This window comes from Candoia aspera, chromosome 1 (assembly GCF_035149785.1).
Source record: "Candoia aspera isolate rCanAsp1 chromosome 1, rCanAsp1.hap2, whole genome shotgun sequence".
NCBI lineage: Eukaryota > Metazoa > Chordata > Lepidosauria > Squamata > Boidae > Candoia > Candoia aspera.
The window spans coordinates 220,198,517-220,225,681 of NC_086153.1; the positions used below are offsets into that span (position 1 = coordinate 220,198,517).

Genomic DNA, 27,165 nt, shown 5'->3' on the forward strand with positions numbered 1-27,165 from the left:
AGGAACTTTTCAAAAAGACCTTCTTTTTGTGAACCATGGGAGAGCTGTTGCCTGTCAGAGCGGATAGGATTGGAAGAGATGGATCAGTGATCTGAGTCTGCATAAAATAGCTTTGCAGTCAAATTAATGAGTGCTTGAGTAATAAATAGCGTGCTTGTCCTAAATGTAATTCATATTGTCATTATGTCAAATGAAGGTTACTTCCTGTTGCCTACTATTTTTCTGCAATAATTTACTTTGTCCCTGACAAAAAATTGTCTTTTTATTGATTATGGGTTTTTGCATCTTTGAATGAAAAGACTGAACTTTTACAGTTGCAAGCACACTTTCTAAGGATTCATTGTGGCTCTCACCTTGGGATTTGGACTGTTTACATCTAAATCCTATTGCTGCTGAGTTAGTCATTTCATGTTGTCATGGTGATTCTCCTGTATCTGACAGGTGGTTCCTGCTATTGATCTCTGCTGGACTTCATGCAAGCTGGAAGGCTTAGAAGTTATTCCTTCTGTTTTTCATGTATCATAAATTCCATGGTTGAGGGTGGAGGGAGGGTATGCAATAAACTCTAACGTTGGTCCAACCATGGGGCTTGCAACTGATTTTCCTGTCCATTCATACACAATGCCATTTCCTTTCCCTGTGTAATCCCAGCGCTGGTATTGAATCATGTGCATCTCCTTTGGACTGTGGCATTGTTTTTGTCTGAAGTACTTGTGTGTTAATTCTGTGGGTGTTGCCATTCCTTTTACTTGCAGCCTCTCGACGTCATTCCAGGTCCACTAGTGCTCTCTCCACTGCTGATTCTGTTGGGCAGTCAGGTGAACAAGTGCTAACTGCATGAATCTGCTTCTTAATATTGTCTCTTTTTATTACCTTTGTAACATTTGCTCTCACAAATGTCACTCAGCACTTAGCATGTGGGATCATCATGAGATTATTATTATTATTATTACTATTATTTAACATGCTTTTGTCATTTCCTATTTTGAACGTTTTCATTTTTGCTCATTTTTATTCTTTTGCTTAATGTTATTTCTGGAAAGCAAACAATATGACAGTGGCCAATAGAGTTTTGCCATGTATTTCCTGTGTACTTCTCAGGTACTAAGGAAGACTGGAACCTCCTCCTCTTTGTATCCATGAAAAGCAGCTATAGCAATTTTTTAGTTTTCCTTAGTGAGCAACATTTCTAACATTTAACAAATAGCAAGTGAGATTAATGCACCTAAGGAGGAGGGTCAGCATTCAGCCACAGACTTTGAGTTTTTAATACCTTACTGATTAGGTTCTAACATAATGCTGAACCATAGTCTAGTGCCATATTGCGTGAGCAAAAAGACACTTTTATGGATAACCAGAACCCAATATTTTACTTCCCCTCTTCAGATAAATGGCTAAGAGAAGAAATAAACCAGGATCTCATTCTGCTTTATGCAAATATTCCCTAGCCTCAGGGATTCCAGATATGGTGGCTACAGTTCTCACCATCCTAAACCATCACAGCCATTCACCATGTTTGTTGGACTCGTAATTCAAAAATCTGGAGAATGACAGTTGGAGAAAGCTGCATCAGCTAGTCCTTGACGTGATCTTAGATACAAGCCAGTAACTAGTTTAAGTAAGGTTTATGATGGTTAGTTTAATGCTAGTTTCAGTTGATTTTAAATGATGATATTTGGTTTGTATACAATGACAATTAGGAACAATGAAATTGAATATTTCTTACTTTTCCCCCACTTGGCCTGGCAATGGGGGAATGAGCATCCAGGTCTGAGGCTTTACCAAGGCTTTTTTCTGCTAGTTCATGTACACCCTGGTATTGGGGGGCAAAGTGGCAAAACTTTGCCCATCAATATCAAAATTTATACTTTTTTAGACATAAATAAAATTAGTATTTCAGTTTAATGGACTGGTTGCTTAGGTCTCCTTTGAAAGCTATGCTACTGCTTTGAAGACTGGAAATTAGATAAAAATTAGAATTGAAAAGGAAATCATTAGGATGTTATTTGGAATTTGGAATGTATAAACAATCTCTAGAGACAGGATCTACATCTATTTAATATACGTTTTAAATAAACTGATAATATAAACCAGAAGAGAACATTTATTTGTGCATTTTACCATATGATTTTTTTTTCTAAATCCTATCAAGTAAATTCCAGATTTATACTTGAGACATACCCCCTATTTTACTTGATAGTTTTGGCACTATGTGGACCACAGAGATCAGTCCATAATGTTCTTGCTTTCTTTATATTGATTTAAGTTTAAATGGTCCTGCTGACTGAAAAATGTTTTGTTGATATAGCTATGTTTAGCATTAAAGTTTCATATGCAGAATATTTACAGAAGTCCCTTTTGTTGTAAGAGACTGCTGTTCTTTAACTTAAGTGAGGCCCAGTCATGTATGTGACTTCCATCCGAGTTAGTTTATAACAAAAATCCTTGTGTATCACAGACTAGAGGCCATGGCCAAGACTTTGATGGGTAAATTCCAGCTCACTCAGCCCTCCCCACCACTACTCACATGCTGGCCAGTTGCCCATGAAACAATTGCTCTTCCTCTTTTCCCACTTTCTCACCCATCTATCTATTCTACTGACCCCATCTCTCCACCTCTTGGATGCATGGCTTGTTGGTGATAAGGCTTAGTATTCCAAAAGTAAAGCCTGCTATAAATGTGCTGACTTAAGCTTGGCCAACACTGCCAAATATGCTCAGCATTAGCATGCTATTAAAACAAATAAATTGGGGATGTAGTGTGCTGATTTTATTTATTTATTTTTCAAATTTCCATCACTACCCGTCTCCCCCAAAAGGGTGACTCTGGGCGGTTTACAATAAAATTGACAAAACCATAAAACACATAAATTACAATACAAATGACCAATATAAATAGAGAATAAATAGATATAAAATCCAAGTAATGATAAGTTCTTGTTCAGTAGGGAGGGCACTATGGTGCCAGCCACCCCCAAGAACTATTGCCCTTCCCATCCCAGGCAAGGCGGCAGAACCAGGTCTTCAAATTCTTCCAGAAGGCTGGGAGCGAAGGGGCCTGCTGTACCTCTGGGGGCAGAATGTTCCAGAGGGCGGGCGCCACTGCAGAGAAGGCCCGTCTCCTGGACCTTGCCAAGTGGAATTCCCTTACCGATGGGGTCCGTAGCATGCCCTCTCTGCATGACCGGGTGGGACGGGTCGATGTTATGGGGATGAGACGGTCCCACAGGTAGCCTTGCCCCATACCAACACCTTGAACTGGACCTGGAAGCAAACCAAAGCACATAACCAGCAACATTTTGTAGTGTTTAATATTCAGGATTGGATTCAGGCATATTGAATCCAACTTTTGCAACTTTTCTTTAAATACACATTGCTTTATATTTGAACTAGATCTCACTATACTACCATCTTGATAAGATAATAAAATCTTTATCCCAATTACGCTTTATAATATTGATCCTATATTACTTCCCAACTGAGTTCCCTCCAGATGTGCTAGAATACAATTTCTGTCATCCCCAGCCAGTCTGGGTAATCATCATGATAGCTGGGAGAGAAAGAGAGTTGCATGCCAAGATACTTGTAAGACAGTAGGTTTGGAAAGGCCACTTTATGTTCTGCTAACGTTCATCAGTAGAGTGTAAATTAACTTGGAACAATATTTATTTCCATGGATTTAATGAAAGGCATACCATTTTGTAGTTTTCCAGTAAAATATTTCCTTCAGTGCTAGGTAAGTTATTTACAAAATTGGAATGACACAGCACCACCAATCTTTTGTGTAATGGAGTTGCCTATGAAGAGATTTGAAAATTTTCAGTCATGATTTTAGAGACTGTGACCAAGACTCGAGCCCCTGCCTTAGTACCTGAATAAAGTACAAGTAGTCTTCACTTAATGACCCTAATTGGGACCAGAATTTCCATCGCTAAGCAAAGTGGTAATTAGGCGAAACATCATATGACTGCACCACTTAGCAATGGCAGTCCTGGTAGTGGTCATTAGGTGAGGACTGTGTGCTTCTCCTGCCCTGCCACATTCTCCTCTATTTCAACTCCCCCCACCAGCCTTCCCCCCCATCTCTGCCCTTTTGGCACCTGCACTCCACTGCCACCACCTACTGCTGCTGCCCCCCTCTGCCCCCAGCTCACCTCCACCGCCATCTTCCTCCCACTGCTGATGAGGCATTCCTGGGCAAGGCAGCTGCTGGCCCTTTGCAAGGCCTCCACAACACCGCTTGAAGCCTTCATGCGGCACTGCAGAGGCCTCATGAAGGGCCAGCAGCTGGTTCTGTCTGGAATACCTTGTAAGCAGTGGGAGGAAAAAGGTGAAGGTCCTTTGGGAGTGGCATGAGTAGGTGGCAGCATAGTACAGGGCAGCCAAAAGGGCAGAGATGGGGGGAGATAGGTGGCCATCATGAAGGCCTCACAAAGTGCCAGCAGCTGCCTCAGCTGGGCATGCCTAGTCAGCAGTGGGAGGAAGAAGACAGTGAAGGTCAGCAGGGGGTGGCAGGGGTAGGCGGATGTGGCAAAGTGCAGGGCAGCCAAAAGGGCAGAGATAGGGGAGATAGGTGGGTGGGGGAGTTGAAGCTCATGCTGCAGTTGTAAATGCAGGCAGGCTGCCAAGCACCTGAGTTTTGATCATGTGACTGTGGGGCACTGCAACAGCTATAACTTTGAGGACTGGTCATAACATTCCTTCAGTGCCGTCGTAACTTTGAATGGTCTCTGAACGAATGATTGTTAAGTGAGGACTACCTGTATGCTGAGTTCTCTATCTGTATAGTAGCTTCAGAGTCTTTTGGGATTTATTGGGGATTTCTACTCATGCTTCTGAGGTATATTTCCATTAGCTACAGTGTTATAATCTTGACAGAAACTGAGAAATACAGAATACAATCCAGTGCAGAAGTCCATTTCTTCCTCCTCCTCCTCCTCCTCCTCATCACCATCATTATATCATCTTCATTTCATTGGTGCTATCCATATGCTAAAAAGTGGACCATAAAGTTGCATGTCAGATATTTTTAATGTGATTTAATTTAGTTGTTTCTACTGAATATTTTAAAGGCTTGCAACTTACTTTACTTTGCCATTTTGATTATCCTTCTTTTTTAAAAAAAAAACTATCTTCCCTTTTCTAATGCAATCACAATTTTTCTTCAAAACATGAAGCCAGGTTCAGCACTGGTTCTTCTGGAAATTGAGTACTTCAGCTAGTATCACTGGAGTAAGATTTTCACCCTTTAGTTTATATAAGCATTCTTCTTGCTGCCAAATTAATTTCTCTGAAAAATGTCCTTTTGGAGGGGTGGTGTCAATATTCAAACTGGGATGCAAAGATCCTTTTACTTACATTAGGACTTGTCAAATAATTATTCTGTACAGATGTAATCTTCTAGGAAAGATTATTCTTTTTTAAAAAAAATAAATTTAGCTGCATATTCATGATTGACTCTTTTTGCATTGTTCCAAAAATTACTAATTTCTCATGCCATGAAACTAGTCAAGTAACATCCATAGGATATCAGCCTAGGAAGTATGACCAGGTCCTTGATACAGTGATAATGCTGACTTGCAATGTCTGTGAGCAAAACTTAAAGTCTCAAATGTTCACATGTTCTTTAATGGAACAACGTTGCAGTATGTATATGTGCATGTATAATGTATATTTATGTATATATGTTTTTTCCACAAATAGTAGAAATCCAGTCATACTTAAATTCTTTTCAAAAATGTTATACTGATAATTTTGCAAGATTCAACTCAGGGGTGAAATTTCATTTCCCTGAGATTGGGACTAAAGGAATGAAAAATGTAGTTATCTTATGACTGATTGCATCTTTGAAATGTCCTGCTCAGTTTGTTCAATGGAGAACTGGAATATATTTTCATAATGTACCAAATACATATTGGGCCTTAAGATAAGCTGAATGAACAAATCACATAGCAAGACATTTGGATTCTCATATTCATTATCATCATTTCACCAGATCCTTCTGCTTGGAGCAAAGCTGATGTTTGAAGCAAGCATCTGTGCTGCTTCAGCAACTGGATGCATTAAAAAAGGAGATAGTAACACATACGGTTTTTCTTTCTGTGTAAACCTCATCAACAATTTCGTTTCAAAGCAGGTTTTCATTAAAGACATTTAATTTTTGCATGTAATGTGTATTTATTTTTAGAAAATGTGCTTGTTGTAAACTGTCTGATCTTAGTAAAATTTGAAAAATAGCGAACTCTAAGTGGCATTGCCACAATGCTTAAATGTATTTAATTTTGTTTTCTTTACATTAGCAGCAGTAATTCTTCACATCGTTGATCTGATCTTGTTTCCCTTAGTGCAGACTTAACAAATACAATAACGATGAATGGAATTATTGTCTGCAGAGGCTTAAATCAGTTCATAAATGATATTTCCCAATGATAGTTTTCTGTTTCTAGGTTTCTTTGTTGATTGTTGTTGGCATTTTCCCCAATTTATATTGAAAGACATTTCTGTGCATTAGGGTTGAAAGAATAACACTGCTTAAACAAATGTTTTTAATCAGAATGCCATTAAATAGTTACATGCAATTTCTTAACATAAAAAAGTGCATTTGCTGTTGGCCACAAATGATAATTTGTGCATCCATCTTCTAACATAGCTGGATACAGTACTATGAGTAAATTCCAGTTTAATGGGGCTACAGGTAGAAGGGACTTAGTAAAATCAATAAATCAATAAATACATGGAATAATCTAAATCTTTTATTCGATTCACAATATTAGTTGGACACCACTGAACAGATTTTTTTGATGTGCATGGGAAGCATATTGCCATTTACCACCAGTTATATACAGCTAATTGCCTTCCTTGGAATAGCTATTTTTAAAATCTCTCAGGGCTAAGCCTTTGAGAGTCCACTGAGGAGGAAGGAAAGATGACAACTGTGTACAGTGTAAGCGTCACTGGTCAGGGCACTTTTGTTTAAAAAGATCAATTGATAAACCCATTGATTGAAAGATTGCATTTATTGAAAAATGCACATATATTCTAATGCTGCATTATATCTCCAGTATGGCAGTGTTTCCCAATCTTGGCAACTTTAGGATGCACAGACTGTGCTGGGGAATTCTGGGAGCTGAAGTCAACGTATTTTAAAGTTGCCACGGTTGGGAAACACTGCCATATGGCATAATTATAACAATCATAATTATTTATTCTTTAGAGTTAAGGAAATAAAATAGTAAAAGAGTGATAACTTTAAAAACCCCAATTAGGTAATCTCAAAGAATTCTTAAAAGGTAAAGGTAAAGGTTTCCCTTGACGTAAAGTCCAGTCGTGTCCGACTCTAGGGGGCGGTGCTCATCTCCGTTTCAAAGCCTTGGAGCCGGCGTTGTCCATAGGACACTTCCGGGTCATGTGGCCAGCATGACTCACGGAACGCCGTTACCTTCCCGCCGAAGCGGTACCAATTAATCTACTCACATTTGCATGTTTTCAAACTGCTTGGTGTGCAGGAGCTGGGACGAGCAACGGGAGCTCACCCCGCCGCGCGGTTTCGAACCGCCGACCTTCCGATCGACAGCTCAGCGGTTTAACCCGCAGCGCCACCGCGTCCCCAAAGAATTCTTAGTAGGCTAAATAAATAAGTATTATCTTTTTTTAAAAAAAAGGTATAATATCTACCTATATCTATATATTTATATTTATAGGAGGGGAAAAATCTTAAAATAACTATTGGTCTATGAAGATGGTCTATGAAGATTTATTCGTCTTCCAAATACAGTGGGAATAGAATATAGAGTATTTAAAAAAAACTCAACTTTAATTTTTTGTTGATTGGTTATAAAAATTGCTTGAGCTTTTCTTAGTCTTGGTATTGTTTTCACTAAAAGTTAACCAGCAAGTACATAAATATAAAACAGTCAGAATAATTGGGAGTATTCAGATTAAGACTTGAATAAGTTAATTGGCAAAAAATACCATTGCAGGACCTGGAAGTAAGTTAACAAATTAACAATATATTACTGCAAGTTTCCTATTGAATTGAAGACCTTTGGCACAGTACTTACATCTCCTCCTTTGAAAAATTGAGAATAATATCTAAAAGTGTAGTTACATTTAAACACTACTATAAAAGAGTTTAAGTAACAGTCTCCCTCCTGCCCCTGTTTTCTAACCATATATTCGGGGCTTGTTTGGCTTTCTCACATATCATGATAGCCCCTAAAAATTGGACCTAATAAGCAGCCGGGTGAGAGCTCTCTGTTTTGGTTGGGAATTCCTGGCCTTATTAATATTCCAAGGGACTGTGAACTCATGTAATGATGGCTTTCACTCTTGTCTTTTGTGCAGACCGGTTTGGGCTTGGCCAGCCAGGCAGGTTGCCTGCCTCTATGAATGCAATGCGAGTTCTCAGCACAAGCACAGATCTGGAGACGGCTGTGGCAGATGCATTGGTAAGCGGGAAAGCACAACATGTTACCAACTCCAGAAAGTTACTTGAAGTTGCTTTCTGTACGTATGTTTTCCTCTCTCAGTTTTCTATCTGTTCCTATTAAATGAGCCTGTGTGCACATGTGACTCTGCCTAAATTTTTGTTTAGGAGTTGGGAAGATGTGAGGAAAGGGAGTTTAATGCATAATTGCACCGTGAAAAGTTAAATCGTTGGTATTTGTGCAGATGAAATATAGATGATGAGTTGCACAGCTTGATCCTAATCTCTTATGTGTGGAAATAAATCTTACTGTTGCTGTTAATTATATTTCAAGTAAATGCATTGTAATAGTGAAACCATCTGGGTCAAATGATTGTGAATGCCACTGTAGTTGTTTGATGAAGTAAATTGCCCAGTTTCCCAGTATATGTAGTAAAGAATCCTTACGCTCAATGTGTTTGCATGTGTAATGTGTTTGCTTCTTGTTCCACAAATGTGCTTTATTTTTATTCTTTTTTTTCCCCATCTTTGGAGAGTTAAAATTTATAGCTGAAATGTCTGTTGAGAATAAATTGCCTTGTGTTACCCTAGGGAGTTTGTAAGGTTACCATGACAAAGGCTCCTATCATTGATTCTAGAGGTTTCTGATTAAGGCCACTTAATTATTAATTATTATTAATAATAATTAGATTATGGGTTGGTGGAAGGCTGATCTGCACCTGGTGGTTGGTCTGTGGATGATTTGCTATAATCACCCACATTTCTGATTCTTAGTTGCGTAACAGTAAAAGCAACACAATTCAACTCACCAGCTCCTTTTCAGTTCTGAAATTCTGTTGAATATAAGAAAGGTTAAGGTAACAAAGAGGCTTGTGTATAGAAAGAACGTGAGCTAAAACATATTCCTGGACTTAAACTTCATTATTCTAAGTGTATGTGTTGTAATCTTTGCAAATTCTCTTATGCTCTTGAAACTAATAGTCTGCTTGAAAGCAAAAAAACAAAAAAAAAGCACCAGTGAATATTCACATTTACTTCTTTCCACTAAGAGATAGCATCACTGTGTGTCTGATTGTAACGGATTCTATGGACCAGGTTGTTAAGATCATATTTACTGAAAGCTATTTTTGACCTTTTGCTGTTACTCCTGATTGCTGGAGATCCAGAGTGGCAGATAAAATTTGAAAGGCTCTGAGCGTTATGAACTACCAGTGAGAAGAGAATGTACAAATAGCATGTGCTGTCTCTCTAAATACTTTTATGTGTAATACAGTACAGTTGGAACCTGTGAGAATGCAGTGATAGAATGATAGAGTGAGAATGATCTGTAAGTACTGTTTGAATCTGGACTTTTACATGCTACATAGGAAGCACATGCTACATGCGTATTTTTTGACAGTATTTTACAGCAGAAAATAAACACAATTTGAAGTTTCTCTTTTGTTTTTCTGCTGAATCCAAGATTGTATGATTTTTGTTCTGTTAGTAATATCCATAAAGATCTAAGATGTAATGGATTTGCAGAGTAAGAACTGAAACATAATGAAATACCAAAATTTTATTTATTTATTTATTTATTAAATTTTACCACCGCCCATCTCCACTCAAAGGGGGGACTTTGGGCAGTTTACAACGATAAAAGCATTAAAATACCATAAACAAATATAAATACAAATATAATATTTAAGATAAATACCATATAATATCCAGATGACGATACTAGTTGGAATCACTCATGTATATCTAGGAGGCCATTTTAGGGCGCCAACCATCTCCACAGATGATTACTCCCCCTCCCGCCCCAAGCGAGGTGGCAGAACCAGGTTTTGAGTTGTTTTCAGAAGGCCACAAGAGATGGGATCTGTCTTATCTCTGGGGGAAGAATGTTCCAGAGGGTAGGAGCCACTGCAGAGAAGGCGCACTTCCTGGACCCCGCCAGATGGAATTCTCTTACAGACGGGGTCTGTAACATGCCCTCTCTGCATGATTGGGTGGGACGGGTAGATGTAATGGGGATGAGACGGTCCCTCAGGTACCCTGGCCCCATTCCATGAAGGGCTTTAAAGGTAATAACCAACACCTTGAATTGCACTCAGAAGCAGATCAGTACCCAATGCAGCTTGCAAAGCAATGGTGTAATATGTGCTGATCTAAGGGTACCAAAAATTGCTCACATGGCTGCATTTTGGACCAGCTGTAGCTTCTGTATACTCTTCAAGGGTAGCTCCATGTAGAGCGCATTGCAGTAGTCTATATTATTATTATTATTATTATTATTATTATTATTATTATTATTCAAATTTATCACTGCCCATCTCCCCCCAAGGAGGGACTCTGGGCGGTTTACAATAAGAACACAGTTAAAACAATGGAATATAAAACTACAATAAATATAGTACATAATAAAATATAAATATAATGAAGGCCAGATGGCTAAAAGTTCTCTATAAATCCGCAAGTAAAACAGGGCCATTCTAGGGAGCTAGCCATCCCCAAGAGTGACTATTCTCCCTCTCGCCCAAGGCATGGTGACAAAACCAGGTCTTTAATTGTTTGCAGAAGTCCAGGAGAGAGGGAGCCTGTCTCACCTCTGAGGGGAGAATGTTCCAAAGGTCAGGAGCTACTGCAGAGAAGGCACGTTTCTGTGACCCCGCCAGATGGAACTCTTTAACAGAAGGGGTCTGTAGCATGCCCTCTCTGTATGCCCGGGTGGGACGGGTTGATGTGATGGGGATGAGGGGTCCCTCAGGTAACCTGATCCCATGCCTTGTAGGGCTTTAAAGATCATAACCGACACTTTGAATTGGACCTGGAAGCAAACTGGAACCCAGTGCAGCTCGAACAGCAAAGGTGTTACATGTGCCTATATGGGAGATGACCAGGGCATGTGTGTAAAGGGCCTCCCAGTCCAAGAAAGGGCATAACTGACGCACAACATTAAGTTGTGCAAAGGCCCTCCTGGCCACGACTGCCACCTGCTCTTTGAGCAGGAGTCATGAGACCAGTAGGACCCCCAGGTTCTGCACTGTGTCTGGTCTGGGGCAGTGCAACCCCATCCAGAACCAAAGATGTTAAATTCTCGGATACTGAGGAGCCCCTCACGCACAGCCACTCTGTCTTACCAGGGTTCAGTTGAAGCCTGTTGTTCCTCATCCAGACCCCCACAGCCTCCAGGCACCTGGAGAGAACAGTCACAGCATCACTTACTTTACCTGGGATGGAGACGTCTAATTGAGTATCATCAGCATATTGATGATACCTTGTCCTGTGATGATGGATGATCTTGCCCAGCGGTTTCATGTAGATGTTGAATAGGAGAGGAGAGAGAACCGAACCCTGCAGCACCCCACAAAGGAGGGGTCGAGGGTCAGATCTCTCACTCCCTATCACCACCGATTGGGACCGGCCCTGGAGGAAGGAGATGAACCAGTGCAAAACTACATCACCCACCCCCAACTCCCTAAGCCGACCCAAAAGGATACCACAGTCGATGGTATCGAAAGCCGCTGAGAGTTCAAGAAGAGCAAGGATGGACGCACTGCCTCCATCTTGCTCCCACCAGAGATCATCCATAAGAGCGACCAATGCTGTTTCTGTTCCATATCTGGGCCTGAAACCTGACTGAAAGGGGTCTAGGTAATCCATTTCATCCATAAGCCTCTGGAGCTGCAACGCCACCACTTTCTCAGCCACCTTCCCCAAAAAGGGGAGGTGGGAGACTGGAGGAAAGGTGTCCAAAATAGTAGGTGATGGTTTTTTGAGGAGGGAGTGCACCAGCATCTCCTTAAAGGCCGCTGGAAACCCCCTCTCTCAAAGATGCATTCACCATCGCTTGGACCCAACCACATGTCACCTCCCTGGCTGCTTTCACTAGCCAGGACGGACATGAATCTAGTTGACAGGTGGTGGCATTTACACTCTGGAGGGTCCTGTCCACTTCCTCGGGCCCAAAAGGATCAAACTGCTCCCAGATAACAGAGTAAGTCCATTCCCTCAGCATCTCCACAGACTCTGCCTCATGCTTGGAACCCAACTTGCGGATTTGAGCAATTTTATCCTGCAGATGCTCAGAAAACTCCTCAGCACGGCCCTGAAGATAGGTCACCGGACCCCCCTTCCCCAGGAGGGATCATGTGACCATAAACAGGGTCACTGGGCGGCATTCTGCAGATGCAATAAGAGCAGAGAAATACTGACTTTTTGCTGCTCTTACTGCCACAAGGTAGGCCTTAATAGCAGCTCCAGCTTGTGTTCGGTCGAGCTTGGTCTTTGTCTTCCTCCAGCGGCATTCTAGACGTCTCTTAATTCTCTTCAGAACCCTCAGTTCCTCCGTGAACCACGGGGAATGCCAGGTTCAATGGGACAAGAGAGGTCGCACAGGCACAATCCTGTCCAAGGCCCCGGCTGCCTCCCAATTCCAGGCAGCAGCCAGGGCCTCCGCTGGACCATGCAGCAGATCCTTAGGTATAACCCCCAGCTCCCTCTGAAACCCTGTCGGGTCCATTAGTCGCCAGGGGTGGGCCAATCAAATGGGTCGAGCCTCCCTGTGGAGGGGGGCGGCATAGGAGAATCTCAGGGTCACCAGGGCGTGATCTGACCATGACAATGGGGACTGATGCGGCTCTCCCCTCAGATTACATTGCCCTGCTCCGACAAGAAAACCAAGTCCAGAGTGAGGCCACTGTCTCGAGTCAGGTCCCGAATAATCTGGGACAGGCCCATGGTTGCCATGGTCACCATGAACTCCCGAGCTGCCTCTGAGGCCCGCCCCAGGGAAGGCAGATTGAAGTCCCCCAGAACCATAAGTCTGAGGAACTCCACTGCCAACCCCGAGACAGCCTCCAGCAGCTCAGTCAGGGAGGTTGCTACGCAGCAGGGAGGCTGGTACAGTAGCAACACTTGCAACTGTTCTCCAGAGCCCAACTTGAAGAACAGGGTCTCACAACCGGCCACTTGGGGAGCAGCACCCATGAAGGCCACTAGAGACTCTCGGATGACAACCGCCACCCCTCCTCCCCTGCCCTGGCATCTCGGCTGGTGCCACACCCGAAATCCAGCCGGGCACATCTCTGACAAAACTACTACTCCTTCCGGGCCCAGCCAGGTCTCGGTAATAAATGCCAGGTGTGCCCCCTCCTCAGTGATCAGATCACATATGAGGGGAACCTTGTTGTTAACTGACCTGGCATTAAGAACCAACAGCTGGAGACCTGGGCCCCCACCAGTCTGATATCCAGGACCTGGGTTTGAGTTCAGAAGGCCGGAACACACCACCGGTAACAAACACTGGGGGCATCTTCCCCAAAGATGGCCTGCCCTCCGGCTCCCACCATAATGTCCCTGGCCCGTCACCACCTCAATCACATGGCCCGCCCCACCACTCCCAGCACCGACAGATCCAGTTCCCACCCCTGGGCCCCTAAAATCGTTTGTCAAGGGACCCTTCATCCATTCATACAATCAATCAACCACAGGGCAATGGTGGGTCCCCCAGCACACCAGCTCTCACTCTCGTCGCTGTTAGAACCCAACCATTGCCCCTCCATCCACTCTGCCCCCCACTTAGCCCCTCTCACCAGTCAGCAGTGGGCATCCCATCCATTACTTCACCACCCCTTGTCTCTCACTTAAAAGGGTAGGTGTTCCACATTCACACTGGAGGGCCCCTAATGACCCCATCCCCCACTCTCATTAGGTAGGGAGGGGATAACCAACGTCCCACCAGCCGCGCAGGGTGCAAAGCCTCTCTAGCACCACCACTCGGTAGAGGGGCCCGGAGAACACTTGTCACTCCTCACCACTAGGGCCTACTACACCGAGACCCACCGTGGTTCCACAGTCTCCCAAGGTTCATCAAGTTGCACTATTCGGGGTCTTCACTACTCTGACCAGGGGGCTATGGCCGAGGGGATCGAAGTAATCCAGTTTTATCACTCTCCTTCTGCCAAGGTCTTCCATGCCAGGGGTCATTATTGCCTCTGATCCCTGCACTGTCCCAGTCTGCTGCGCTGTCAGGGCCCGCCTTCCAAACTCATGAAGCTCACGCCACCACAGCCCATCAGCCCGTGTGCTGTCCCTGGAGTCTTCCACACCACTGGGGTCCACTGCGTCGCTGAGGCCCATCTGGCCTGCCGAGGCCTGCTGCGCCCTGCTGTACCACTGAAGCCCACTCCCCACACTGGGAGGGGCTGGTCTATTGTGCTTCCTCCCTGCAGCGGAGTCTGCCATGCCTCCAAGGGCCAGCCTCATTGGTGGCCTGATGAGTTACTTAGGCCAGTCCCCTGCGCCGCTGAATTCCCTGTGCCGCCGAGATCCACTCGCTGCAGCATCGGGGCTCGCCGTGCCTCCAGAGTCCACCCCACTGCCAAGGCTGATCTCTGCGTCCCAATTCACTGTGCTGCTCGTCGCCCCCACAGCCTCAACCAGATGGCTCCACGGCAGGCCCAGAAACACCCCAGCCTTACATGCTGGCCTCTGCTGGGCTCCACCATCCCACCGAACTCCATCTGCGCCACCGAACTCCCCATGCTGCCAAGCTCTGCGTCGTGCCTCACTGCTCCATCCGGGGGGCCTATCCACCCCTAACACAGGTATAAAAACCCTCTAATAATCTTCCTCAAACCCCTGAAGTCAAAAATTATGGGGTCAGGGAGAATTTGAGGGTGTCAGGAATCACTCCCTTGGAGCGTCAACCAGTGTCAGCTTGTGGTTGCCATCTTGAATTTTAGATGTTTCACCTGGCTGATGACTGTTTAGTCTGGAGGAAAAAAAGTCTTTGATTTGATAAAATGAAGTTCATTGGATAAAATTTTCTTAATTATAGAATGATGCACAGGATTTTATTAAGTATAAGAAAAAGCTGCTCAGAAGTATATGATTAGTCACTTCTTATGAGATGGGTGGCCATATAAATTTGATAAATACATAAATTAGTATAGTTACATAGATTACATAGAGATGAAGATCTCGTTAACAATAATATGAAACAATATTAAAAACGGCTGCAACTCCAGTTCTTTCCATCAAAATGCCCATAGAAATACATGTGGAATTTTGGGAATCAGATGATAGATTGGGGAGCTGGTTGTTGATACTTGAGCTTAGAAAAGTTGGAAATGGGATCTGGAAAAACTGAAGGCCTGCTGCCATCAGTGTTGGTAAATGCGGCTTTCATCTGGTTTATCTTTGGCCATAAACCTCAAAGAAAAAACATACTTTACCTGAGATATGTTTCAGCACTCTGACTTCAGAAGGAAGAGTATAATTCTAGCTCCTGTGACTTGAGGTTTCTCTGACTCCCTTTTCTACCTACTGATAAGTATGAAGTCATCCATTGGTTCAATAAAGTATTTTCCTTTTGCTTCTTGAAGATATAAATTTAAACAACAACAACACCACATTTTGATATAATCTTAGATGATAGCGAATACTTTAGGATGGAGAAGTAAACTTTTGATCCTGAAATATAGCACGCATCCAATCATGCATAGCCCCTCCTATAGCAAGAATCATGTCTATTTTAGGAATTTCACTACAGTGTTTATGTGTTTTCCATTTCAGAATTATAGAAAATCTAACTGTCCATTTTCAGCAATCCCTCTCTAAGAGGTTCCAAAAGGGACAGAGACTACAGGCGTTGCCCCTATGTTCTAGCTTTTCTATTGCATCAGAATTATTTAAATGATACCGTTGTTATTTTACCTTATTTTAATTAAACTTTATCTAATGCGATGAGCATATTTTGGTTAATTTCGCTAACAGAGAGGCAAACTGAGTGTGCTAGTATTCCTTGCTGAGGGAGAGAACATAATGATATATATGTTTTGTTACTTTTTTTTTAGATATCCTCTTAAAAATTCACAAGTTCCTAAAAATGTGACATGTAAAAATTGATTCAGCTCTATCTTTTCAGAACTTAGCTCCTTTTTCTCTCTGTTGTTGATGGTGATGATTAGTTCTTTGACTTTCTTTAGCTATTCTCTGCCTGTTTCTCTTCTTTGCTTCTTGGATAGATAATTCTACCCAATAGCCTGAAAAGGAGCAGTTCTTTCTCTTCTCTGTTCGCCATCTTTGGATTCAGGATATTTTGCTTTACAATAAAAGCTTTATTTCCATCAAAAAGATGTAAAGCAAGTCCCTGCAGGTCAAATTCTCTGTCCGGCAAATGTTGATTGTTGTGCTTGTAAAAAGAGGTCACCTGAGCCTGGTCCAAGGAGGAGCTCTTTTATTCCTAGATCATTGCAGAGAAAGACCTGTTGACAGGGAAACCAGATAAACCAATGGAAGAGAATACTAGACAACCCATGAACCATTGGGTCATCATTTCAGAGATATTTCCTTACCAGATTCCTCAATGCCTTCAATAATGGCTGAGCTTCTAATGTACTGCCTTCACTGGGAAAGTTCTTAAAAATTCAGGGAGATATTCAGAGATGTGTCTGCCTTGAAAATAGCCCATGTCATTCATATTGCACTGTATAGCACAGTCAAACATCAGGAGCTGACCACAGGAAATGTTTTATAGCATTTTGTATTATGTCATAAAATGTTTTATAATTTTTATGTCATAAAATGTTTTACAAAATTTTCCAAATTTCTATACCATGGGAGTCATGGGTCTTGGACTTCGGACGCACTCTCTAAGTTAGCCCATTTGAGGTACCTTGGTTCAAAAATTGTTGCCCTACAATCCACCATTTCACCCAGTTAAAGGTTATAAAGTATCAAACAGACACAAGAGTTTTAGTAGTATATAGATAGATATGTAGCTCAGCGTTGAACTGTGGAGTCATGATGATCATCATCAGCACTGATGATGCTACCTAGTCGGGAAATGAAATGTCTGCAAGCAAACAACCAAACTCAGAGAGCATGAAGGACTCCACTAACCAGGTAAACTTTGAGATGAAGGGAAATTATTCAATAGTGGAGAGAGTATAAGCTACAGTTGTCAATAAGAAGGGCTGAACTCTTGAACCTCATAGTGTATTTGATCATCTTCAGTGACAAAAGAGCCCTTTCTTTAATTGGAGTTTAGTTCCAGGAGGTGAGGGGGAATATTTCTAGTCTTGGTATCTAATATACTGTCCTCAAATGGCACCTAGTACATAAATGGTAACTATGTTAGATCTCTTTTTCCTGAGAGTATTATACAGACATCAACATGACATGAGGCAGAGACAACCTATAGCTGACAAAGTACCTTCCTCATCAATTTAAGCATTGTGATTGCTGAAAACTAACAGGACAGTTTCTCAGTGTTTTGAGGTCAGAAACATACGCGGCTGTGGTGCAAGCCCTAAAATAGGCTCCATACACAAACACAAAACTGGGGGTGGGGGGAGAAAAATCCTAGCTCTACCCATATACAATACATAGATCCATCCTAACCCTGCCCACTGTGGACTTTACTCTCAAGAACACTAACTGCTCCACCAGTCCCCCAAGTATTGCCCATTTCTGGCATAAGATAATAGTGTTGTCTTTAGAAAGCCAGAATCCTAAATGCACATTACTTGTGTGCTTGTGTTCTCTGAAGGCCTTGGCTGGAGGAAGATGAGAGCAGAAGAATGCACAATCTGATGCCTCTGTCTGAACTCATTTTATTTTATATTGCTTGAAAAGAAACTGGCTGAATTTGTATTTTTAATTTGCTAAGACTCATTTGCTTATGTTTTTGTTGCAAGAAAATGCCTGCAGAAGCTTCTGACATAATTCTCTATGCTTTCTCCCACCCTTCAATATTTTCCTGCATACAGCTCTTAGGAGACTCCAGAAGCAAGGTACTAGTGCCATCCTGACATTTTTTATTTTTCTTTCTTTCTTTCTTTCTTTCTTTCTTTCTTTCTTTCTTTCTTTCTTTCTTTCTTTCTTTCTTTCTTTCTTTCTTTCTTTCTTTCTCCCCCCCTCCCAGTTTTGCTTCCCCTGTTACATTATTATATAGGGCTGTAATTATTTTGATATCTTATTGTCCAAACCTGGAATCCTATCAAACTGCAGAACTTTGGTACCTTCAATATCTTTAGTATATCTGTGTGTTTGTGAGGCCAAGAAAACACAAATTCTGCCATAAACTAACCATGTAGACTTTCTGAAAACAATACAAAACACAGTTGTGTGGAGGATGGAAGAGATATGGAAATGGGCTTAGTAGATTAATTTATAGTCCATGATGAAGAAATGGTAGTCAAGGAAGAATATTTGAGTGCTTTACTAGACAATAAGACTCATGTTCTCATTAGGACTATGCAAAGCCTTCAAGGGAGGAGGTGCATAACAGGTGGGAGCAAGTATGAAGCAAAGCTGCTGTGCATTCAAGACAGCCGCGAACAACTTACCAAGCAGTTGTGTGAACCTGAAAAAAGTTATGGCTATTTTACTGATTTGAAAAGAGGGGCTTCAAATCTGCTCTTGCATGTTGTAAAGCACCTTTTTTGAAGAACTTGCATAGTCCCTCATCACTTAAAACATGCCCAGTACCACAGTACTTCTGGGTTTTATTCTGGCCACCAGTTTCCAGGCTTTTCTCTTCAACAGTGGAGATAAAAGACTTGCTTCTAAAATGGAGTCCCCAAGTTATCCTGTCATAAGAATTTAGCATGGATATGTGAAAGGAAAGGAAAGGAAAGGACTTGGACACGGTATATCAATTAGCTAAGTCTGTGAGTTTTAGTTGAAATCTATAATATATAAACTTAACATTTAGCAGTATATCTTTCAAAGTGTTTTGGGTATTTCAAAGTAATTGACTTATGCATCAGGAACAATATTCATAAATCAGTATGACTTTTCAGAGCAGCCCAAGTTTATTGCATGCCAAGGACAGCCTAAATCATACTTACATAACTAATTATTGACAGTTTCAACTCTGTGGAAGTCTTAAGCCTAAACTGGTGTCAGCAGACTTTTCTACACCAGTCATGTCAACAGATCCTGGGCTATAAGCTTCAATCACCCTAGTGTTGCAGTCTTTTCAGTACTATCTCCACCAGAGGGTGTGGGTATCTTTCTCTGGCACTCATCTAGATTTTTGTTCAGAATGAACAGTAATTTAACATAATCAGAATGATCGTAACTGAATGTTCCATTTGCAGACATATGCTTTAAAGTAGCTATTTACAAATACCAATTTGATCTTTTGTTAAGCTTCATTTGTTAGGTCTGCTCCTCTGTTTTGTCCCTTTGCTGGATAACTTTCTCCATCACTTGTCACTGACATCTGAAGTTGAAATGCTTTATGCCTCTAATACCAGACTTATAGTACTTTAGTGAAATCATCCAGAACCTACTAAATCCAGTATTTATTTCCCCCTTCCACCAGAAGAAACCAGTGAGAAGAAGGTACGAACCATATGGGATGTATTCTGATGATGATGCAAACAGTGATGCATCAAGTGCTTGCTCAGAGCGATCCTATGGTTCCCGCAATGGAGGAATCCCACACTACCTGCGACAAACAGAAGATGTAGCTGAGGTCTTAAACCACTGTGCTAGTTCCAACTGGTCTGAAAGGAAAGAGGGGCTCATTGGCTTGCAAAACTTATTGAAGAGCCAGAGGACATTAAGGTGAGTACATATATAATTAGTAACTATCAGTAGATTTTGTATCTTTATCAGGTCTTTAAAAGAGTCCCATAAATTATGAAATGTTTATGCTGCTTGCTCTAATTTATCAATTTTTTAAAAATATCTTAACTGTATGGCATATTTTAGATAGGCAACATTTTAATGATGGGACTGTGGTCTTTGTTACTGTCACCCATTATTATTTTTGAATTCAATCTAAGTTATAGTTATGATGAACAATGGGAATTAGTATCTTTGTAGAATAGTTTTTCTACCTAGTGATAGAGAGATGTGTGTTCAAAGATGTTCATATGATTAATGGGAGTATATTTAGGGTTTTTTTCTCTTCACTTTCTCTTCACCTTGCATGAATTAAGAAAATAGAGAAGAATTTTGAAAAAGTTGAATTGTAACTTATAACATACTTTTAATGCTGTAATTCTATCCTCTTTATTAAATACAGAACTGAGCAACCTATGGTTGGCAGCCTTGCATACTCATCATTACTTTTTTTCAGTCCAGAAGCATACCATACATAGGCACAGAGAGACATACAGACATCACACTGCTAAACATATTTATTTTGCATTGAAATACCAAAGAAAGGGAAAATAATTTGAAGTTTTTGCACTATCCCTTCTAGAGATGTCATCTGTATCCCTCAGTAATCAAAAATAAATAAGAGAGCAAAATGATTGTCTATCCTGATTCAGGGCATCTGAATGAAAATGTTACTGAGTTAAAGGAAGCCCATCAAATCTGTAGATACTAACCTTCCTAATGTGCATATGAAAACCTGTCTATAGATAATTATGTGACACTGCCCAAACTTCCCTGGTCTGCCCTCAGTTTAGAAAGAAGCTGATAAAGGCATATTGATGATTAAAGATTCTTTGACATTTAACATAAACAGTTTAATGAGAAGACTTTTATGAGAAATGGTAAAAAACATTCAATGAATTCCAGTTGTTTTTCCTAATGAAACTAGTGCTTGTAATTTCCTTGCTTCAGGGCAAGTATATTGAGGTCTAAGAGTGTCCAAGAGAACTGAAATTACTTGTTTTGTGTCCATTTGTTCTTTCATATTGCTATAAAACATAGTGGAGTGTATGCCACGGGAGTGAGTTGGACATCAGAAGTCCACTATCCAGAAAACAGTGGGAGAACATTAGAGTTTACAACTCTCTGTTTAAGACCTCAAGGGGGGAATCCTTGAGCTTTGTGTTCCTCGAAAAAGATTACACTTGAGACTTCTCCCCTCAATGAAGAGAGGAGGAGTTACATTAACATATAAGGAGAATATACTGCAAAGCAGATCAATTCTTTACAGAAGTCATAGTTAGGGCACATTTTGGCAAGATAGCAAATGATTTAAAGATTCATTTAGATCATACCACAAATTTTAGAAGGCTAAAGTTTAGTCTCTTAACCTTATATTGGAGTCCTCTCATCTGTTGAGATTGGAATGGATATTCCTTGTCCATACTCATTTATTGGTTTGGAATTAAATGATGTGATTTATACATAAATTTTTCTGGCTACATTTTCCCACATCTAATATTAGTTCTAGAATAATCTTGTTTTGTTTTGTTTTGTTCTGTTTTGGTTTGGTTTGGTTTAGCCGAGTTGAATTGAAAAGGCTATGTGAAATCTTCACACGTATGTTTGCAGACCCCCACAGCAAGGTAAAATTTTAAATACATCCATCTTTTATGAAGAATCCCTAAATGTTGTGAGGTTGGGTTATAAATAAATAATTGAATTGAATTGAATTGAATTGAATTGAATATCAAAATATTTCAAATTTTGTGCTAATTGGTTGTTCAGCCTTTGCAGTTATCTGTGGTGAATTATTGGGGTAGTTTTAAATTCCATAAGTGAGTCATACAAGTAGGATATTATCTAGAGCAGAACGTTTCCTTTAAATGTAATAAAATAGATTGTTTCAGAAATGTTTATTGCCTCAAGAGCTAAACAGTTGACCTTGCGTATTATAAAAATATTCTTTCATAAAGTTATCTTAAACTTTCTGTGAATGCAATTTATCTGAGTGCAAGGGAAACTGCCTTAAAGCAGTTTGCTTTGATTCTTTATATCAGTTTACTAATGAATGGTTTGTTTTGTTGCATGGCCTGTTTTGCGGTGGATTTCACAACAGAGAGTAAGTGTATTTTCCTTCCTCCTCACTCCCACCACCTAATCTCACCTCTTTTATCTATTTAATATGAATCATCCAGTACATCCTGGAACTTCACACTGTTAATGTGGGTGTCAAAATCATCTGTATTAAAGCCGATTTTGCTTGCCTTTCATTTTCAATGCTTTTGTGTTATTGTAAATGAAGACTTCCCCTGTTATCTCTCTTAATTTAAAGGTTTTCAGCATGTTTCTTGAAACCTTGGTAGACTTCATCATTATTCACAAGGATGATTTGCAGGACTGGCTGTTTGTTCTTCTGACACAGCTACTCAAGAAGATGGGTGCTGACCTGCTGGGATCAGTGCAGGCAAAAGTGCAAAAAGCTCTGGATGTAACAAGGTAGTGTGTCTGCCAAGTAACTGTGGATAACTGCTAACCTGTTTTTTTACATAATGCAAAACCAGCTTTCTCAAACCTAGTGCCCTGCAGATATGGTGGATTGCAATTTTCATCATCTCTAAATAGCATAGCTATAATTGAGTGTCTCAGAAATTGAATTTGTTAAGTCACACCATGAGCCTCTCATCTGATACAACAGCACTGAGGGAAATTGGAAGAATTCATTTTTTCATTTAAATCCCACATCAGAATTAGGCTAAACTAAGAATAGATAAAAGTAAAGTTTTTGAAGTAAACCAAGTTCAAACTATAGTATCTGCCCTTGGATTATTTCTGTTTACTAAGACTTGGATCCTTCAGCTGTCTTCCTTGGGGCAATACAAGCTTAAGAACATACATATTTATTCAGAAGGTTGATGAGCTCATTTGAATAATGCTGTGGTTTTGCCCAATATCCAGATCACACTTTCATATGACTTGGTATAGTTCTGGCAAGAATCTTTTTGTTAATATTGAATGGGAATTCTGATTGACTTAAAAAAAATACAGTTTACCTCTCTGAAAAGGCCTGATTTACTAAACAGTAAAAAAAAGGCTCTGATAAATCTTGAGTACTTTTTACCTCCAGTTGTTATGCTTTGATTCTGCACTGTTCATCAGAGGTTACTTTGCAGTGGGCTTGCATGAAAATACTGTTCGTAGAAGTAACAGCTGTATATAGCAATGCTTGAAGGATTATTTCATCCTTCATTGGAGGTAAGACTGGAGTTGTATTTATTTTTTTCCATCTCCTAAGCTGTGACATGCTGCTGCTGTATATTTAATTTTTCTTGACCTAAGGCAAAACACTGGTTATATTTAAATCCTGGAACTTGTAATAGAATTTGTTCTCATGCTCTCTCTTCCCTTTTCCCTTTCCATTGTAGGGATTCTTTTCCATTTGATCAACAATTTAATATTTTAATGAGATTTATCGTAGATCAGACCCAAACACCAAACCTGAAGGTACGTTAAAGTGCTTGCAGTTTCATTGGGAAGTAATAATGTCTGAGAGTAAAGTGAAGCATAATACTTAAATATAGATAACTGGGGCAAATGCACTTTTTATTCCTTGGTTATATTTTAAGGGTTTTCAGAAAACCTAGAGATGGCATTTCTGTAGCAAACAATGGTTCATAAAAGGATTAGGTATGAGAAAGAAAGGATTTTGAGTTTGAATTTGTTGTATTTATTTACAAAAAGTATTCTGCTCACTTCAGGTAAAAGTGGCAATATTGAAATACATTGAATCCTTGGCTAGACAGATGGATCCTACAGATTTTGTAAACTCCAGTGAGGCAAAACTTGCAGTTTCTAGGATTATTACCTGGACAACAGAACCAAAGAGCTCAGATGTGAGAAAGGTGAGTCAAAGCAATGGGAGGCTATAATTGGTGGGACTCTTGTAAATTCATATTAAACAATTATGATGAAATCAAACAGTTGGATTCAAAATGCACTTTTTCTGGATGAAAGCATTCCTTTCTTTGGGAGTAGCCTTTTGCTTCAGCTGAACGTTTCAGTTAGTGGAAAAGCTAACAAACAATTTGCATTGATTCCCCTTTCTACAGTCTTCTTTGTCATCCCTTTTCCTTTTTTTTTTTCTGGAGCTAATGTTCACATAGTATGGAAGGGCATGCTGGAGAATGCAGAGTGAGAGAGAAAAGCACACACATCCTTTTCAGTTTGTGGAAGCATTTGAGTGGAACTCAGTTCAGGGAAGGTTCATTTTGTGAATTGAAATTAGAGATGGATAACCTTTGGGGGCAAAAGCCTTGTACAGGAAAATAGGGGCCAAATCATGCTAACAATTTTGGCTGAAAGTAAAACATGGACAAGACACAACTTGTTTCTCCTCCCTCCCCTTTCAATCATCATTCAAGGATATTCTTCTGTTCTCTGAAACTTTGCATGTATTCCCAAGTATATGTGCAGATGCACTCATGAAAGTACAAATGTTGAAGCATGCACATCATTCTTTCAGGAGAGGGCATTTCAAGCACAGACAAAAGGGAAACTTCTTTCATGTCCATCCATATGTGCATTCACATGCATCCTTCTGTATCCTCCCCATCCACACAATTTACTAGAAAACATGGGAGGCAAAGGTTTCAGGTGAGCAGTAGTAGGGTGGGGAGGAAATCTCTGGCCACGGGTTCTAACTAATGGGTTAAATAGATAAAAAATTTTGGAGACCAAGAAAACCTTTTCCTATTCCTAAAGTATAACAAGGTAAGGATTCTGTGGAAGGGGTGGTAGTGCGCCTCTGCAGATATTATGATGCCCTTTAAAGCACTTTCACTAAAACCAGGTAGCACTGCAGCATTCCACTTCTGTTCAGTGGAGCATCCATGCCATCACTTTGCTCAGCAACAGTGGCTTCTACTAACTGACCTGCCTCAACTGAAGAGTACTGAGTGACTATGATGTTGTTCATAGTGCAAATGCTGTGTAATAAATCTCTGCAAGGCGAAGCACATACCTCATCAAGGCAAACCTTCCATGATCATACATATACATATACATATACATATACATATACATATACATAATAGGTAGAGAAACTAGTTACCTGTGATGATGTTCCTCAATCAATTTTTAAATTTACTTACTAGCTCCTTTGGGAGCGAAAGTTAACAATACCAAGTTTTGAATTTGCTTCTTCCCATCAACGTTCATGTTAATGTGATCCATGAAGTTCCCAGCTCTGCCATTAGGTGCCGTCTTTGCCATGTATGTCAGAAAGTATCACCTTGGGAACTTTTGTTACAGCAAGGTTAAGCTCTGTAGTGGGAAAACAGCCTGTGATGTTCAAAAGGAGAAGACAGATGATAAGAAGCCCACTGAAAATCAAGAGATGAAACTAATCAGAAAAATAGGTAGAAATAAAATGAATCCTGTCCAAAGGCATTTGTAAAGGCAACAACATATAATGCATGCAGACTAAATGGCAGGGGATTAATTATATAGCCTTCTGGATATTCATTTTGGAATGACAGCTACTGTATTGGATTTGTTGAAAGTAAAGTCATAACATTAACAATTGTTTACAGTGAAACAAAGCATCATTAAGTAGACAATGAGAAGTTCCAGAAGTATTTCTTCAATGTAACAATATGACTAATAAAATTCAGTGCATATAAAAGAGAAATGATGAACATTGGGGTTTACATCCTCTTTTTTTTATTCCTTCTCTTGTACAAAATTGTCTCTGTGCTAACCATGATGCAGAATGGATGCATACAGTGATTCTTGCAGTGGATATTGCTGATGGAGTTGTGACCATACTTTATAAGCCTACTTCTTAGCCAGATTACTCAAACAATCCTATTAATATTTAAAGGCAGTTTAGAGCTGGAGATGACATCTTTAAAAGGATTTAAATTTTGTTGTTTTTACTTCAAGGTAAAGGAATGATAGAAATTTACAGAAGCATTAATGGTATGGAAGAAACAATAATAAGAAATTATTCAATATTCATCTAATACTGGAGGGCAAAAAGTATGGTCTATGGGCTGCACGCTATCCACCAGTATTCATTGGGTTCTTAAATTAATGTTTCTCTCATAATAGTAATAATGGTTGGATGAAACATTTACAGAAGTAAACCAGGAGAGAGGCTTATTCTGTCCCCTTCCACCATCACTGATTGTCTCTAAGTGGGGGAGGTTAGCTAGCATGGGAAAAGACCATTTCTCTAAGTCTCTAATCCATGTTCCAGAGCAAGAAGTTCTCTCAAAAGCTACTTCCAGTGCTTGTTAAGCAGAAAAACAGTATAAAAACATTTTTATAAAAAAAACAGCTAGGTATTTTCCTTATTGTTAGCCAGGCAAATTCCAACTATGCTGATGACTGTTAAGAGCCCACTTTCACCACCACCACCCCAAAATTAAAACATTCTCCTTGGTATTTTAACATGCCAGTAGTATCTCAAAATTTACCTTGTTCACAAATCAGTAGTCATTTTTAAATCTGCAAAGAATAGGTTACAAAAGGATGTTGAATATTGCTCAGCAGTAGGCACAAAGGAGACAAAAGAAAATACTTTTGCATACAGTGCATCGTTGTTAGTGCTATTGCAGTGAAAGGCTTCCTAATTTGCTGCTTTGCAGATTTGCCGCTATTTGACTGGATCAGGCTTTAACCATATGGACATACCTGTTTAGAAGCAGGCTGTAGTGAAAATGATGGGACTGACTTCTGATTGCCCACTTAGATGTTCTTATAGTTGACATTAATACAGCTTTTGCCTGGTGCTCTGGAGTCCTCAGACTGCATTTTGGAGTTAGAAAGAAAAAGCATCCCAAGGAGAGTGGCTTGAGGGATTGCAGTGCAGGTTCCCTCTTTCTTTTTCCAACAAAGAGACAAAAGGAAAACTAATAAACAGTAAGCACTCTGTATGCCTCATCCAGGGTTCTGAAATTGGGGGATCACTGGATGTACTGATGCATATGAGAAGCCCCCCTTTTTCAGGAATTTATCCTAATTGCGGGGATTTCTCCAGTAGCACCTGTGTCATAAGTACAGTGTTGGAGGTATAGCTGGCTGGCCCTCAGGCTGGAAGTTTTGTTTATCCATTTTCAAAAGGGCTGAGTAGG

The 27,165-nt window shown here is 40.4% G+C and overlaps 1 protein-coding gene across 5 annotated transcripts in view; it reads left to right on the forward strand.

Moving 5' to 3' along the window:
- Window positions 1–27,165, forward strand: part of CLASP1 (cytoplasmic linker associated protein 1) — a 178,775-nt gene that overhangs the window by 115,188 nt on the left and 36,422 nt on the right. For 2 of the 5 annotated variants that reach the window (XM_063288800.1, XM_063288801.1), the window contains 8 exons: window positions 8,344–8,447; window positions 18,184–18,207; window positions 19,746–19,990; window positions 21,612–21,675; window positions 22,149–22,151; window positions 22,365–22,528; window positions 23,455–23,533; window positions 23,788–23,931. In XM_063288800.1, the coding sequence (XP_063144870.1) occupies window positions 8,344–8,447; window positions 18,184–18,207; window positions 19,746–19,990; window positions 21,612–21,675; window positions 22,149–22,151; window positions 22,365–22,528; window positions 23,455–23,533; window positions 23,788–23,931 (827 nt within the window). Of the gene's footprint in view, window positions 1–755; window positions 819–8,343; window positions 8,448–18,183; window positions 18,208–19,745; window positions 19,991–21,611; window positions 21,676–22,148; window positions 22,152–22,364; window positions 22,529–23,454; window positions 23,534–23,787; window positions 23,932–27,165 lie in introns of all 5 variants that reach the window. The other 3 variants (XM_063288799.1, XM_063288797.1, XM_063288802.1) reach the window with 3 other exon arrangements.